The sequence below is a fragment of the Copidosoma floridanum genome, unplaced genomic scaffold (assembly GCF_036245765.1).
Source record: "Copidosoma floridanum isolate Cflo_tuat_1 unplaced genomic scaffold, Cflo_Japanese_pri ptg000019l, whole genome shotgun sequence".
Taxonomy (NCBI): Eukaryota; Metazoa; Arthropoda; class Insecta; order Hymenoptera; family Encyrtidae; genus Copidosoma; species Copidosoma floridanum.
In genome coordinates, this window is record NW_028321896.1 from 11256328 (window position 1) to 11273571 (window position 17244).

General features: G+C 43.2%; 1 protein-coding gene across 1 annotated transcript in view; it reads left to right on the forward strand.

Moving 5' to 3' along the window:
- LOC106640969 (uncharacterized) overlaps positions 1–17112 on the forward strand; it is a 125999-nt gene extending 108887 nt beyond the window's left edge. The window contains exons 5-15 of the mRNA XM_089592578.1: positions 9487–9913; positions 10300–10588; positions 11053–11235; positions 11328–11624; positions 11706–11798; positions 11878–12102; positions 12202–12363; positions 12433–12639; positions 12732–13046; positions 13124–14390; positions 14473–17112. Of these exons, the coding sequence (XP_089448704.1) occupies positions 9487–9913; positions 10300–10588; positions 11053–11235; positions 11328–11624; positions 11706–11798; positions 11878–12102; positions 12202–12363; positions 12433–12639; positions 12732–13046; positions 13124–14390; positions 14473–15146 (4139 nt within the window). The 3' untranslated portion in view covers positions 15147–17112. The remainder of the gene's footprint in view (positions 1–9486; positions 9914–10299; positions 10589–11052; positions 11236–11327; positions 11625–11705; positions 11799–11877; positions 12103–12201; positions 12364–12432; positions 12640–12731; positions 13047–13123; positions 14391–14472) is intronic.
- Positions 17113–17244: the final 132 nt, after the last annotated feature.

The following is a 17244-nucleotide window of genomic DNA, read 5'->3' on the forward strand; positions in this document are numbered from 1 at the left end:
AATTTAATTGCATTTTCCTGATAGCGCGCGATTCGATGCATTGGAACGGAATGCCAAACATATTCATCCCCTCATTACGCCGATATTACTTTACCGATGAGAGCGCGCGGTGGCTCGGTCGGCTATGTCGTGGATTGGCACGCGGGAGACCGTGGTTCAATTCCCGGCCATAGTGCGACTTTTTCGGGCAAGTACCTCTGTGATATTTCACATGTGCTTTTTCACCACGCAATGCTCCTCGAGGAGGGTTTAGGCGACCTCCTCGCAGCAAAATTGCCTAATTTCCCCCTACCCCCCTCCCAGTGATGGGAGGCCTCCCATCCCTCTTCCCTTCCTTCTCCCAAGTGCTAAGTGCCCATAGTAGTGCCCTTATTAAAAAAGGAGCCGGACGTAGAGCACTATAATATAAAAAAAAAAAAAAAAAACTTTACCGATGTACCTATATACACCTATACTCTGATGTGTCCCACCGGGCGCCTATAGTTAAAATTTTCATTCGCACACATTATCGCGAAATTGAATGAATTTCCATTTCTCTAGTAAATGACGAGTTTGCCAATTAACAGCAAAAGATATATTAATGTACTGTAGAGTAGGTACATTGTATAAGTAGTAACACAAGCGAGAAAATGCCGTTCGTCTCGTCTTTCCTTCTCCCAGACCTCCTCGAATGGTACAACGAAAAGTCGATTCGCCCGTTGCAGTTGCAAACATATGGGTAGAAAAGAATACAGCGGAACATATATAGGTAGTACACCTTCTCGTGCACCATGCATGTACATGAGTGTAGCGGTGTACAACAGGAACATAGAGCTCGCACCCTCTGCCTCGATTCGCCCAGGGTCGCTGTTGCTCGGGATGCCGGCCACGTCTGCTTCGTCATCCAGCGGCACTACGTGTCCCGAAACCTCAATGGCCATACGTTATGTATACACAGCTGTCTCTCCTCTTTCTTATCTCTCTCTCTCTCTATATTCCCTCCCGCGTCGCGATGCAGCGGAGCAAAGCTCGCCGCATAATAGCTGCCCACTGTGATACGCCACGTACGTGTGTGTATGGTGTATAAACCATATATATAGGTGCCAAAAAGAAATTATTACTTTTTTTTTTTTTTTCTCTCTGTTTTTAAAAATCGCACTCCCTCCTTCAATAGAGCCTATCTTTGCAAGGTGTACGTACATTATATATATATATTGTTGGGTATACCTACGCGTGCGACTTGACGAGCTTAAAGCGCGAAATGCTAATAACATACGCCTGATTATGGGAGTATGGTTGAATAAAACTGGGAAAAAATCTGTCGTTCCTGGTGTGGCGGTGACTTTAAAGCTTTCACATGCGTATATTATTATGTACGGCACCGTGAATGGCTCGCTGTTAAAAACACACGTAATATTCATTTTCAAACTAGCTGGGATATTATATAAATGTGTATATATGTATGTATGTATGTATGTATGTATGGATGTATGGGTACGTACAACGACTACGACGACGATGGCTCTTTACGAGGTACTAAACACCCCCTTGCGGTTAATAGAAAATCTTGGCTCATCCGACTCGGCACTTCTATGCATAAATTCCAATCGTCTTGACGCTTCTTCGGGGGGTCAAACACCATTCACCAACACGCATTGCCAATAGATGAAAAAAAATTACCACACTGGATTCTGTCGCAGTTTTATGGTTCCCTGGACCCTCGCATGGTTGTGTCTCCCTCTTCTATGTATAGGCGAGAAAACCGATCGATGACACAAACGCGCACACGAGCAGCGCAATATCACCCGTCCGATGTCGAGCTTTCGATCAACGGGGATTGCACGTCGCGCATCGAGAGAGATATATATACGCGAGTAATTATTGGCGATCGCGATGGACCGCTTCTCTTCTCTTTCCCCTGTGGGACAGGTAATTTTATCGGGCGCTGGGGAGAATCGGAGAGTAGAGTACTTTTTATTGTTTTTTTTTTTTTTTTTTTTTTTTTCCGTCGTGGGTGCAGCTTGCCAAATTGCTTCTAACGCCGTTTCATACAGTTATGAGAAAAAGTCCCGTCCAAGCGACTCTTAATCATCATCGGCAAAGTTGAAACCCCACCCGCGGTTCTACCATTCGCTCGGGTGTGCATGAGAAAGTGAGTCGAGCATAAACACGCGACTATAGTTGATTTCTATGTATATGTACATCGAATTCCAAGCAATTTCCCCCCGTACGGTGACGCGAGAGTAACGAAAAGAAGAAAAAAAAGACTATGGCCTGTGTTTTCCCGAACAAAGAGCTTTACGCGAACAAGTGGCGAGTGTGTATAAAGCCAAGCGTCACCTCGTCGCTAAAACATTATGCAGCGAGCAATTAGCAAGATTTCAAATCTAGCGCGTAAGCGACGACAGCCGCTTTACTATATATATATATAAGGTACTGTACCTGCAAAACATTTAATTTCGCGGTCTGAAAGAGGTGCGTCCGTACGTGTGGTTTCTGCTACAAGTAGAGTAGAAAGTCGCCCGGTGCATCCAAAAATTGTACTAATAAACGTATTTTGCCTTCATTGTGTTTTCTCGCATAATGTTTGATGGGCCATTGAACGCTATTTTTTCCAATTGGTGGTTCCACCCCTACAAGAGAGGGTTTAATCATTTATTTTTGTTTGATTAAAACGATGATACAACGAGTCGTTGAACTTGCACACGCACACGATTATCGATTGGACTGATTGTGTATACGTTCATGCTCGGTTGTTCCGTCAACTTTGATGACTCAATGCATATAATCTAATCTCTCTCGTTTTCTTTTTTTTTTTTTTTTTTTTTTTCGCATACGTTGTATACTGCACGATTGGAGATGGCGTATTGTCATTATTATTACATTGTGCAACGTACAGAAACATTTTCATGTAACATTTATCGGAGCTTTCGTCTGTCCTCTCGCAGTGTCACACATGTAATTTCTATAGACTCTCTTTTTTTTTTTCTTATTATACCTTTCGCCTTCAACGGCACCAACACTGTACATATACTCGTGAGTTTTAATTCGAATGAAAAGCAAAAAACAATCCAATCAACTTTTTGCAGGGAATCCCACGTTGAGAAAAAAAAAAAAAAAAAAAACCCACCCGTTCGTGTCAATTATTTGAATCCTTTCGCTCTTTCTCTCTCTACCGACCGAAGCAAAACAACGAGCCATTTTTAATCGCAACGACAGCCTCAAGGCTCGAGAGGGGAGATGATGATAATAACAATTTCACCGGCTACGTACGTAATGTAAATAAGGGGTCCCTCCTCCTCCTCCTCCTCCCACGAACTTTCATCCTCTCCGTCTTCGGAACGACAGCCACGACGGCGACCTTGGAGCATCCGCGTCGCGAAACCAAGCCTCTCTCGTGTATAACCCACGGAGGATCGGGAGAAGAAAGCGAGAACGGCCTTATGGGGCAGAAGAAAATAAATACGCTCAATCGCATCTCCTCGAGCGTTGCGTAACAATCACCGCCAACGACAACGAGACGCCGAGTCTCTCTCTCTCTCTCTCTTGTGCATTAAAACCTGTACAGGTATATAAATGTAACCCACCGAAGCGGACGCGCGAAAAAAAGCAACGCTAATGTCCACGGACATGCACAACCGAGCTCTCGTGTGTATAACTTATTTTACATTGTGAGCTTGCGAAAATAGCCCTCGATATGTGTATATACAACAGGTCCCCGATGTGTGTTTACCGGTGCACGATGGAGGATGGATACAATGACATGCAAAAGCTGATGGATGCGCGTGGGCCTCAGTATATAACGTGCAAGCCCTTTTAAGGGCGTCACGCTCGCGCGCCGCAGCTTTGCTTTTCTTTCCGCTCTGGTAAATAAGTGTGTATATGGGCACGGGCACGTGTGCCAAGAGATCGTGAAAGGGTGATACGCGCTTTTATACCTTTGAAACAAAAAAAAAAAAAAAAAACGGCGATCGCGGGCTTTTAACGGATCAACGTGTATATGTATACTTGTAGCAAACGAATCGGCGGCCGTATAAGCGTATAGGTGGGCTTATGACAATTATATATACACGAGCGCCAAGGGGCGCACAATTTCTCTTCCCGTCACCTCGAGAAAGAAGGACCACTCGTATCGAGGTTAATGGTCGACGCGTTCTCGAGCCCCTGGAATTTCGCGCTTGCGTTTCGTAACAAGTGTACATACTTATACTTACATATTATATACGTGCTCTCTTTCTCGCCGGGATCTTTACTCGCGTTGAAAAGAGAGTGGGCTTCTATTTGGTTCGTTTCGTTTTTTTACACGATCTTTTTTTTTTCTTCCGTTGCGATTGCAGCTTCAAGTATAATATACTCTGGGATTCGAGTAGGTATGTTAAATACGTCCAGTGTTTCGGAACGGACGTACTTTTCGATTGGCCATCACCTGAATTCATCCCTCAAACTTACGAATCGTCGTAGTTTGGAAAAAAAAAAAAAACACGGCTCATTTTTCAGGGTATGTATATACACACGCACGTGCACGTAAAGTCTAACCGATATACCGATAAAGGGGAATAATGAAAAACGGGTTGTTGATACACTCTCGTATCGATGATTAAACTCTCGCGACTCTTTCTGCACAACGTTACATCGCCGAGAGTAACCTGCATCGCTGTACTTGATATCATTTATATAAGCTCATAGAGTTGAAAACACACGGTTCGCTCGAAGATCGGTAGATCGGCGTATACTTGATATTCTGGTTTCGCACCTAGGCATGACACATGACTGTTTTGAGTATTGCGTTAAAACAATTTTGCGAAGCGCCGCCGTCGATTGCTTTTGAAAACCACAATGATAGCGAAAGCGGTAATATATATCCAACAGCGACGAGCGAACGCTGCGTGGGGTGATACATCATCGGTTGAACAATTTTTTTTTTTTTTTTTTTTTTCTTCAACAGACACGTAAGAGCTCGTGTCACGGTTGTACCGTGGATCTTCCCCCCCCCCCTCGTTCAATCATTTGAATTTAACGCGTGCATTAACGCGTGCATCACCTTCCGATCATTATACAAAGGTACAGCGTATAGTTGGGCAACCCATAATTTTATAATCAGTGTGATTTTATTCACTGATAAGTTTCCGTGCACTGTCGTAATACCCTGTCTTTTTTTTTTTCTATCATCCACACCTACTTGTTTGTAAAACGCGTGACCACCGAGGAAGGAATTGCAGCGCCGTACGCGGAAAGCACCGCGTCAATATTGTTTCGCCTGCACGGCCACCACGAGCTTTAGATTGTTATGTTGACTTAATTTGCGTCGTTGTTATTATTAGCGATTGTACACGCGGTAGCTCGAGTGTTTGATGGGTTTGTGATTTTTTTTTTTTTTTTTTTCTCGTTTCAAGATCTCAGTGCGGGACGTCTCTCATTGGCAAGATGTTTCCGCGGCTGTCATTTTCACGCGCGTTGCGCAAGCAAATATTTAACCACCGGCGATTGAAAACGTGATCGATTGTTTATTATTATCATCGTCGTTTTTGTTATTGAATGGACAAAGGACTCTTTGGATTATCGAATCCCGAGCGCAGCTGTACGCAAACGCGAAACCATACTCGATACGATATAATTTCGGGAGAGGTAATTTCCGTCCGTGGAATTTTCGTGCTCGTCATTCGAGGAGCACGATAGTTTTTTTTTTTTATTTTTTTTTTACTGGTTCATAACACGCAAAATGGAAATCACCTTATAAATATGTACAAAATACAAAGCGCGTAAAACGAGCTATATTTCGTTATTATCGTTTTGGGCTTTTGATCGAGCTTTTCCAGTTCCAATGGAGCCTCGTAATCGTAAATTCCCGGGCTTTTATTGCCGCGATCAATCACATTTCTCGTGCAACAAACAATTATGATTATACAACGGCCTCTTCCGAGATATTTGCCCTGGTTATATGTGCACATTTAATTTTCAAAGCAAAAACATAAGCATATAATACTGCTACACCTAATATGTATATCTGTACCCGTGAAAAAATAAACTCTACAGAGCAACATCGAAAAGTGATGTACCTACTTTGCTTGGATAGAAACATCCATACGGGAGATTTTCTAAAAATACACATCACCCGAATCTTATCGGTGTACGCGCGTACGAGCCGTATAGGAAACGTATGGCCGTTCCGATGGCCCAAAAGCGAGGCACGTATAGCTATATACTTCAAAAATCCGTGCACGAGTTAGTACACACCGCCGCATCCGGTTTCTATCGTTCAAAAACGGAAGCGTGAATCACGATAGCTCCACCTTGCGATCCATTATCCCAAAAGAAAAAACCACAGGGGTATGTTCTATACATCGCGGCTGCAGATGGGCCATTTTGGGCCATTTAACGTGTAATGCAGGGGACTCGTCAAATTTTCGCACACCCTAGTGCAGCATCGGCATTATTCTTCCTGTATAATGGCAAGTAGGTATATGGATGCGAGTGGCTCCGAATGATGACGTACATAAAAGAAAAAGTGAATGGCAGAAGGTCTGCTCGATCGGCTCGAGAGTGTATGTATACACTATAATAATATACTTGCCGAGGCTTGCGACTTGTCGCAATAAACGGAAACCGGCTTTTATAAATAGAAACTTCCGTCACTATATCCTATGCTCACTGGCGTCGACACGTATATAACCCTATACTAGCAAACACACACGTGACGCGTTGCGAATTCGCGATAGCTACTGCTGGTGTCCACTTTTTTTTTCTTTTTTTTTTTTTTTTTTTTTTTTTCTGTCCGGGTACGCCGGACACGGCCCTTACACACCGAGAGCTAAGACGAGTTGTTTTATTTTATTTTTTTTCAAATTCCTCAAAGCCTAGACTACACCAGCAAAAAGCTAGATCCCATGGCGCGCCTCGTAGGTGTCGTGTGTCGAAAGAAATCCGCTAAAAATACAAAGGCTCTCGTTAGCTTATTATATACAGCTCCGATGGGAGTATTGCGGCTTTTTCTTTCCTTCGCCTCGGTTATCGCCTCTCCGTCTCTTTTCCTCCATTATGTATATATAGAGAGCGAGTGTCGGGCCGATGATTTATGCGTCTTTATAAATTAAAAAACCGTATTATAATGTGCTCAGTAGATAGGTACACATATTATATAGACTCAGCCTAGCGCGCGTGGAGTAAAAAAAAAAAAAAAGAAAAAAGAAAAAAGAAAAGAAAAGTATCGCCCAACTGCTAATTGTGTTTGAGAGGCTGGATTGAGTTGCACTGCAGCATATTATACACGTACCCACACTTTGTTATCGTTCATTGGAGATCTCTCGCGAGAGGGTTATATATATGTTGTATAATGTATGTGTGTAAGAAAAGGCGCTTATTCTTTATTGATATTTCTTATGTCACGCGCCTTATTTTATAATAACCGTAGGTGTAACGGCTCCAAGCGGCTGCATGTGACTTTTGCAGTTGCATAATATCATCTCTCTCTCTCTCTCTCGCTCTAAACGCCCCTTTGAGCGTAATTTATCTGATCGAATCGTTGAATTTTACTTTTTTACTTGGCTGCGTTGGGTATAAATATTATGTTGTTTGTGCAACGCGTGCGTACATTATACTATTTTTTATGTGATTTTATTAATACGGGAATTTTTGCGCGTATTTTTGGGGAATAATCGTTTTACGAGCTGTCGATTAACCATACCGTCGATGTTTTAATTAAAATCATTTGACGCGCGCGTACCCATATTTGCTCGTTTTAACGTGATATATTTATACATCGAAGAGGGAAATTTTAATTCACCGATTAAAACGAAAATGCACACGGCGCCTGTTACGTACGAGCTACACGTACGTATATATATGCATTTATATTGGCTCTTTGGATTAGTTTTTTTTGTAATTAAATGCCTTTCCCTCGAGTCACCATGAATTATTGATTGTTCGGAAAATGTCTTTCATACCAAATTAGAATATTACAAAGTGGCCATACCCTGTGGAATTAAATAATAAAATCGCGTGAAAATGCTAATAACTAAACCATAATTTTTATGATTGCCATTCGAAGCTACTTTCCGCAGTTTAATCCGAACGACACCTTTATATACGCAAGTGGCACGTTTCAATCGTATGTATGAGTAAAAAGAGAGAGAGAGAGAGAGAGAGTAGGAAAAATCACATATAGGCATCGGGAGCAGTAATAAAAATAATAGTACAAGAAAAACGGCATCGGCGTATTATAGAGTCAGGCGCGATAATACGCCCATAATATACATGCGTCGCGTCGCCCCGGCATTGTGTGATTTGCGAGCTCTATACCTTATACCTTCGTGTGCGACAGTCGCAGTAAGTAGCAGCCCCCGAGTCCGGCGAGCCAAAAGCGCCTACTTAGAAAACCTGTTCGTCACCTGCGGCCCACGCGCCTTCACCCATATAATATACGTGTATATATATCAGGGTACGCTCGTTGGCGTTTTTTTTTTTTAATCCCTCCTTCTCTCCTGCAACCGACACGCATATCCTTCCTTGCCCCCCTTTTTGTTTTCGCAACGCACCTTTTTCCACTCTGTTTCCCCCGTCTCTCTCTTGGGTGCGAAAATCGAGGAGACGCAAAAAAATAAAATTGCGGTGCACCCCAGGGCCGCGTGTACTCTGTTTGCCCCCGATAAGCCGACGCGATAATGAAAACGTTGGCTGGCACGGCCACCTGGCTATTGTGGTTTTACAGCGAGCGGGGAAGCAACGGCATGGCAGGAGCGGCGATAAACATGAGGGCACGAAATCGGTAATCGGTAATCGGTAATATTACGCGCACGTGTGCGAATGAGTATAAAAAACGAAATTTTAGGGGAGAATTTGGTGGATGGTTCAATGTCGGATGAGCTATTAATTCAGCGATTCTGTCTCTTTTCGTCAATGAATATACTCACGAAAAGTATCGGTACTAATTCGCTATACATCGAAGCGCATGGTCATTTTGAATATGTGGATATAGTTGGAGAACGATTACTCGATGGACGATTTTTTTTTTTACGTGCAATATTATTTACTTGGTATGAGCAGAAAAAAAAAAAAAAACAGAAAACCAGTATCATCTGGTAGATATTGAAACATGGGAGCGACAAAATATTCGCGTCCCCTCGTTAAAATGTACACATCCTCGTCCCAAGCACTTATACGTGGCGATGATATAAATATATTATGGACAACAACCTGTCCCACGTATCTGCTTCACGCCATATTATACACGCACACACACACTCAATCATATAGTGTAGGTATACACAAAGTCGGAAGCTGTTGTCCCTCGTCCTCACTCTCTTTCTGCGTGTATCTATTTACCACGGTATAAATGTAGCATGCAAATTAACGACTATACGGTGTTATAGTATATATGTATTATACTTATCGTCATCCCCGGCAACGATGATAAACGTTAGACACGCTGTACTGCTATAATGTGATGTAGAACGTGCACCCGGAACAATTGGCGTTAATTGTAACAATTTGTTGGTACGAATAATGTTACAGATGAGCCGCGCTCGAGGTGCAGATCGTGGGACGACGTAGGCCCAGCCACGAGAATGGAGGCCGCGGCTGCTGCTGCCACCGCAGCGGCCAATCCGGCTCAACGTGGCAACCATCACCACCACAATAGCCACCACCTACTGCTCGGTGCCGGGGTCGCTGGAGGCCAACAACAACAACAACAACAACAACAACAACAACAACAACAACAACAACAACAGCAGCAACAGCAACAACAACAACACTCGCACAACAACAGTAGCAGCAGCAACAGCAGTGGCCATCACAACAATCATCCCCATCATCACCACTTAGCCAACAGGCCGACACCCTCCAACCAGTCCAACAGGAGCGAGGAGTCGTGGTGCTCCGTCTCGGACCACGACCTCTCCTCCGACGACGAGAGCGAGAAGAGCAATATCAGTATTAAGTGAGTATACATCACTCATTTAGAGGCTTTCTTTTTTTTTCTATTTCTATTAAGAGAGAAAAAAATGTACATATACTTATATACTTATATGTATATCCGGAGTTTAAATGAAAACTGCAATGATAAAGTCGATCGACTCGTGAATATACTCGCAACCATTTTCATCAAGTTTTCTCTCATGAATAAATACAATTTTCGAGCTGTTGAAGTATTTTTACATGAATCCCAAATTAAAGTGCGAATCGTATAACTTGTACATTGAATTGTTATACGTGCAATGAGTCGCCGATCGTTAGGAGCTCTTGGTTTAAGGTGTGATCAAGTATAGCCCAATCGAGGGGCGAAAAATATCTTGTATAAAACACCATTGATCCTCTGTCCCAAAGGAGCAACAACCAGTTGCGAAACACCCTGCACAAGGCGCGGACGTTTTGCGACAAGTGGCGGGCACAGAACATAAGGATCGGTGGCGGTGGTGGTGGAAGCGGTGGGAGCGGCGGCGGCAACAATGCCACAACCGAACCGCTGGACTCGTCGGGTGGACAAAAGGGCCTGGCCAGGTGGTTCAGCATGCGACGGGGCTCCAGTCACCAGTACGACGTCGACTCGTCCTCCGACACTGCCTCTCTCACGAGCCCCCTCAAGGTGCCCCACCAGATGCCTCAGCTGTCCGAGGTGAGATTTCGTTCCTACTCCTTCCAATGATTTTTCGCGATAAGTCGAGAAACTCTTGTCCAACTGTGGCAATCAGCGAGAAACAAGCTCAATTCGAGGATACAAGAGGAGGAGGGAGGGGGGAATGGAAAGTACAATTACGCGGTGTTACGTTCAATCGACTTCAATTGCAATCAGCCGGGTCCTGCACACTTGGATATGAGCTTTTCTCCTCGAATTGGCGTGACTTTCGCTCCGAGGCGCTAATGAAGCGCGCCAAATTGATTCGATGCTCAATGTACTTTGAACGCGCGTTGCTGAAAGAAAAAAAAAATAAAATAAAGTAACTGTAGACAATCATTTCTCAAGTGCCGGCAAAACTTTGTTGTGCCAGAAATGCTTGAAATATATAGAAATCGACGATAATTAATTAAGGTGTAGCATACCTGTTGATCAAACGATAATCATCTCGGTGTTGGTCGCAGGTTGAGGAGGAAAGCGGAGCCATAACTCAGTTCCAGTGCTCGCAGCTGCGTAGGACGGCGCCGCCCTCGTTGCCGGACGCGCCGCCGAATCTCTCGGCCCAGCAGCTCAAGCGGCGCTACATCGTCGAGGCCATCGTCCACTCGGAGAACAGCTACGTCAACACCCTCCAGAGGCTCGTCAACGTGAGTCAATGTTGCTGCCCGTCGCAATCCTCCATTTTTTTTTTTATTCCTGATAATGTATGTAAATATTTGTTTCTTTGTTCCCTCGACAGGATTATAAAAAAGAACTGGAGGACTCGTCGCCGCCGATACTCAGCCAGACCAAAATAACGACGCTGTTCCTCAAGTTGCCCGAAATACTGCAGTGCCACACGCTCTTTCGGATCGCGCTGGCCGAGTGCGTGCGCTCCTGGGACGAGAACGAGAAGCTCGGGGACGTCTTTGTCGCGAGTTTCAGCAAGGCCATCGTTCTCGACATCTACAGCGGCTTCATCAACAATTTCTCCGTGGCCATGGACCTCGCCAAGCAGGAGTCCAAGCGCAAGACCGCCCTCGCCGACTTTTTCAAGGTACGACGACGCAACTTTTGCACTCCAAAGTATATACCTGTACTGTGATTTTAACATTTTTCTTGCGATTTTTGCGCGCAGATGAAGCAAATCAACGCCCATGACAGACTGTCCTTCTTCGGATTGATGGTCAAGCCGGTTCAAAGGTTCCCGCAGTTTATATTATTTTTACAAGTGAGTCCATCGTTTAACATAAAAAAATTCTCTTTTATCCCCACTCCAACCATCGCCAATCGTCGCCGTTTACTTGCAGGACTTGCTCAAGCATACTCCCCACGGACACCATGACAGAATGTCGTTACAGTTGGCTCTCACGCAGCTGGAGAGCTTGGCAGAAATGCTCAACGAGAGAAAGAGGGAGGCCGAGCAGTTCCAGGCGTTCAAGGAAATGTTGCGTCACGTGTCGGGCAAACTCTCCCACCGGCCGCTTTCCTCGTCCTCGAGGTACCTCATAAGGGAGGACAACGTCACCCAGCTGGTACGACACAACAATCTTTTTCTTTTTGCCTCGCTCGTTTATTTATTTTTTTTTATTTATTTTTTTATTTTTGCAATCATTTAATTGTACTCTTTTTAGGAATTCAATCAAAACGGAATGATCACTAAATCGAAAAGACGAAGACTGCTGCTTTTGAACGATCTCGTCGTGTGCGTTTCGGTAGCACCGAGATCGGCGGAAGATTTTACGAGCAGCGAGCGGCTTACGTTGAAATGGACGCATCCCGTGTCAGAAATTGAGGTAATTAATCAACAACGAGTGATTATCCTCCGTCATCGGCTGTTCTATACTAATTCGATGTTACTTTAGATACAGGACACAAGTACGTCTCCAACGCTCAGTCGACTGCTAACAGCAGGATTGAACAAGGGTGGCAGCCTCAAGTCGGATAGAAGTGGCGAGGGTGGACAAGCGGGTGCGGATAACTTGTGCGTAGAAATGAACGATCTCATGCACGACTACGAGGTGATGTCGAGGATCAGTGACTTGGCTGCTCAGCTGAAGGGCACGTATGAGGTAACTTTATTTAACAATATTCTTTGGATGACGTTTCAATTTGTTTTGTACTTAAAAATTTAATTTTATACTTTTTAAATTATTTCTTACAGGGATTGACTCCCGAAGCGATAAAGCAAGTACTGCAGGGTATACAGTCGTCGATACAGGCAAAGGACGAGGAAATGGTTTGGGCAGACAGTTGCTGCTTGCAGCTTGTGACAAAGCAGGGCCAAATGTACACTTTCCAGACGGAAAATCCGCTCGTGAAAAAAGACTGGGTAACCGAGCTGAGGCTCGCACAGCTAGCTTTGGATCCCAACAATTCACCGTCCTGGGAGGTACCGGAACAAGAACAGAGGCCGTCGACGAAGATGCCCCTCTTCGTCACTGCTACGCCCGTCTACCACTCACAACATCAATCCGAAGTACGTACAGCTAATGTCGATGAAAATTGTTGCATACCATCTCAATTCAAACTAAAAGTATTGCTTATACGTTCTAGGTGCGTTGCGGTTGCTACTACGTCACTCAAAATCCTCGACCAACGAGGCGACGAGGTAGACATCAGAGTTACCTGTGGGTCTGCACGGACGACGGTGTTTCGACGCACGTCACCGCGTTTGGCCAATCGACCACGGCCTCGGCAACCTCCCTCAAGCAAATCACATCCTTCGACCTCGTAGAGACGCGCGTTGCCGCCGTCGAATTCGTCAAAGGCTTGAGTAACGAACATCCAAGCCTCTCGAGCGATCTCGTCTGGATGGGCACGGATTCGCGCAAGCTCATCCTCTACACCGCAGCCGAGCCGGAGAAACAGGAAGAACTGGGCAGTTATCCGGTGTCCGGACCGGTCATTCAGATTAAATACCATTACGATAACGTCTTTGTGGCCCTCGGCACGGGCTCGCTGCTCATGTTCAAGCGACAATGCGACGGAACGTGGAATCTGAAGGAACCGGCCGTCATCACGTTGGGATCCGATCCAGTGTCTTGCCTCATGCCGATCAACTCATCGGTGTATGCAGCTTGCGGGAAAAAGGTCTGGGTACTGAACGCCATGACGGGTGAGAACACAAAGAGCTTTAGCGCACAGCACGAGCACGTAGGTAACGTCAAACTGATGGCGCACTCGGGCGTCGGTCTGTGGGTTGCGCTCAAAAACTCGAGCACCGTGTGCCTGTACCACACCGAAACGTTCAAACACCTGCAAGACATCAACATCGCCTCGAACGTACTGCGGATAGCCAAGTTCGGTAACTGCGGTAACAATAGTCACGCCAACTCAACGGCCAACGACACTCTCAACAACAATCAGTCGGCCGTAACGGTGACCGCTCTAATGGCCTGCAAGGGCTTGCTGTGGGTAGGCACGAACGTTGGCATCAGCCTGACGATTCCCTTGCCACGTCTCGAGGGTGTACCGATCATCAGTGGCCGAGTCAACATTTCGTATCACGCGCACTTTGGTCCCGTCACTTTCCTCCTTGCCATACAGAACAGCAGGAGCAACATTGGCTGTTCAAAGGATGATGAGCAGCAACAGCAAGATGAGGAACAGGTGCAGCTGAGGAATAAGTATTCGGAGCAAAATGGACATGCACCGAGGCAGCGCGGCGACCGGGTTAGTCTCGATGCATCCACGTCCTCCAACATGTCGGCCAACATGCTCAAGTTCAAGCAGCAGCTCGCCAGTAGTCCTGTGTTGTTGAGGCGAAAGCGCAGCAAGGAGAACGAGTACAGAGGCTCGAAGACGTTGCCTCGTGGACTAGGTAAGGCGTACTTATTATGTACCTGTAAAAAAAAATATTGTTTGTACTTTGATGAAATTAAAATTTTGTTAATTGTTTCTAGGCTCTGGCGGTGGTTTTCTATCGAGTTCGATGTCGAGCTCGCAGAGCTCCGGTGAAAACTGCGACGTGTACGGTCTGTATGGCGAGCTCATGTACGTGAAGGATTACGAGAACGAGGGCGGCACCGTAGTGGACCCGGTCTACGAGTCGTTGCGTCGTAGCGATCCCGAACTAGCCATTCCCAACAAAGTCAACACCTTGGACCGTAGAATGAAGATGAAGATTATGAGGCCGAGGTCGCTCGACTTGTCAAATTGGTCGGTAGACTCGCACGCCAGCTCGCTCTACACGTCGTCTGGCTCGGAGGAGAACCTGTCGCTCAAGGCTGGCAAGCTGTCGCGCAACAGTAGCACAGCAAGCCGAAACGGGCCCCAGCACAGCGAACTACAGCAGCCCATTGTTACCATAAACAACACCTCGACTCCGATTCAGGAGAACAGGACGGCGGCGACGACGAATAAACAGAAGCCACCGAACAACAAAAAACCCCCACCCGGTAAGGGACAAGCCGATCAGCCGAGGCGAACTGTACTCACGCTCATGGGTGGCCGAGGTTACGTTAATTGGAGGCACGTTGGAGCCCACAAGGAAGATAAAAATCAAAAGTCTGCGTACTCGATTAAAGATCCGAATAGCAACGATGCACACATCGTTCTTTGGGAGATGAAATTATGATACCGAATCAAAGTAGGCCTACTTTACTGGTACCAAAAAGAGGCATTATTTACTTTCCTAATGATAATACGTGCTATAATAGTGTAAAAGGACCAAATAATGCATGCGCGGTCGGACTCTATCGAGAGTAACGAGTAAATTCTTTGAATTTTTTTTTTGTTTTCAACATAAGCTATTACTTGAGCGAATGGTCTGGCTACGTGTACTATAATTTAATTATGTAAAGTACTTTTGAGTACAGACAGTTTATATATTGATTGTTAAAAAAAAAATCGAGAAAATTAAAAAAAAAATAATAATAATAGTGTCGTTACGTACTCCTTATTCATGTAGATCAAAATTTTTCACAAATTTACAAATGCTACACCGACATGGCGACGTTGTATGATAGGGATCGTATACCCGTTGATGATTGAATCAGGTTCTTGATTTATATGAATTGCACAAAAATTCAAAAGACTTTTCTAAGGTTTTTGATAACTATTTTTTAGCCACCAATAACATTTGATACATTTTTTTGCCTCGTTTATCTTGATGAATTTATTGATAACCGATAGTATGAGTTCCAATTTATGGTCATACACACACTGTTGAGCTGATGCTCGACCTTTTGAAATTGGAAATCTGTACGAGAACGTGTATAGAAAATGTATGATGAAAATGAATGCTGTTTATACTGTTACACTTTATATGTAAGAACCAAATTGGCCGTTGACTTTGTTAGTTCCATTAATCGTGTTAGCTGTACTCAATCATTGAAAGAGCGATACGCACGCGATGAAAGGACGAAAATTTTTTATGAGATTGCTCTTCCATTATTAAAAAAATATTTGTGATCCGAAGACAAGTATATCACTTGTTTATGTGCAAAGTGTATGTTAGATTGTTTGTAAAAAAAAATAATTTCTAGTAACTTTTTTCATGTAATTAGTTATGCAATTATATTTTGTATTAATGCTAGTGTGTAACGCACGTGGTTAGTTTATATTATTGTTTAAGAATTATTCACTTTGAGACATCAAGTGCTATGATTTTATTTATTATTCAATGCATTCAAAAGTATTCGATACGAAATTTATAGGTACTCTTATGCTTGAATAATTCGATTGATATTTGATTTTTTTTCTTTGTACAGAATTTGAGGTCCCTAATATTATTTAAGCCGATGTCTTAAAGGTTGATGAATTGTTATGAAAATAATTGGATATGTATACCAAAAAGTACTTTGTATTTCTAAAGATTAGCACTTTCGTTTATAAAAATTTTTTTTTATATTTTTTGTTCGTGCAATTTCAAAACTTATGTAAACATTAATTGTATTACAATGAATAAATGAAAATAGAAATATTCAGCAAAACCGTCTTCATCGATGAAATTGACATAAGTAAATACAAACGTAAATACATTTTCATTCAGCAGTATTGTACAAATCATCATTATTCTCGACAACAATTTTTACTACGTATTTCGAAAATAATACAATTGTATTTTTTGTTGTAGGTTTAATGAATAATTGCAAAAATTAGTATGGAGTTGCTTGTAATATGAAGAGCCTCAGTTATACGCACACTTATAAATTAAATTAATTTTTTTTTAAATTTAATTTGCAAAAGGAAAGTTTTATTGTATTTATAATAATACTAGTGAGAATTGACAATAAAGCTTGGATCCCAATGTTTCCAAAATTTTTGAAAACATTTGGTAAACACGTTTTTCCAACACTGACATTGGTATCAAAGTTTTTAGATAAACTACAATTTGTTATATTTTCTGCACATACAGTTATTTATTTGGTAGTAATATCACTAAACTAACATTTTAAAAAACACTGGTATTAACTGCTGTTTTGTATGAAACTTTATACCTAAGTACCTTAAATGTAAATGAAGACAAATAAAAATAAGTCAGAAAATTTTTTTTTATTATTATTTACAATTCCGTTAGTTTTATTATAATTTACAAAGGAAGTTTTGTAGAAAGCGTTAATTTTGTCCCTACACATCTTGATAGCTTAATAAATTTATTCCGTAAATAAATTGACTTATAATTTAAAATATCAGTAAAATAATAGTATGACAGCCAAATGCAGCTTTTCAAG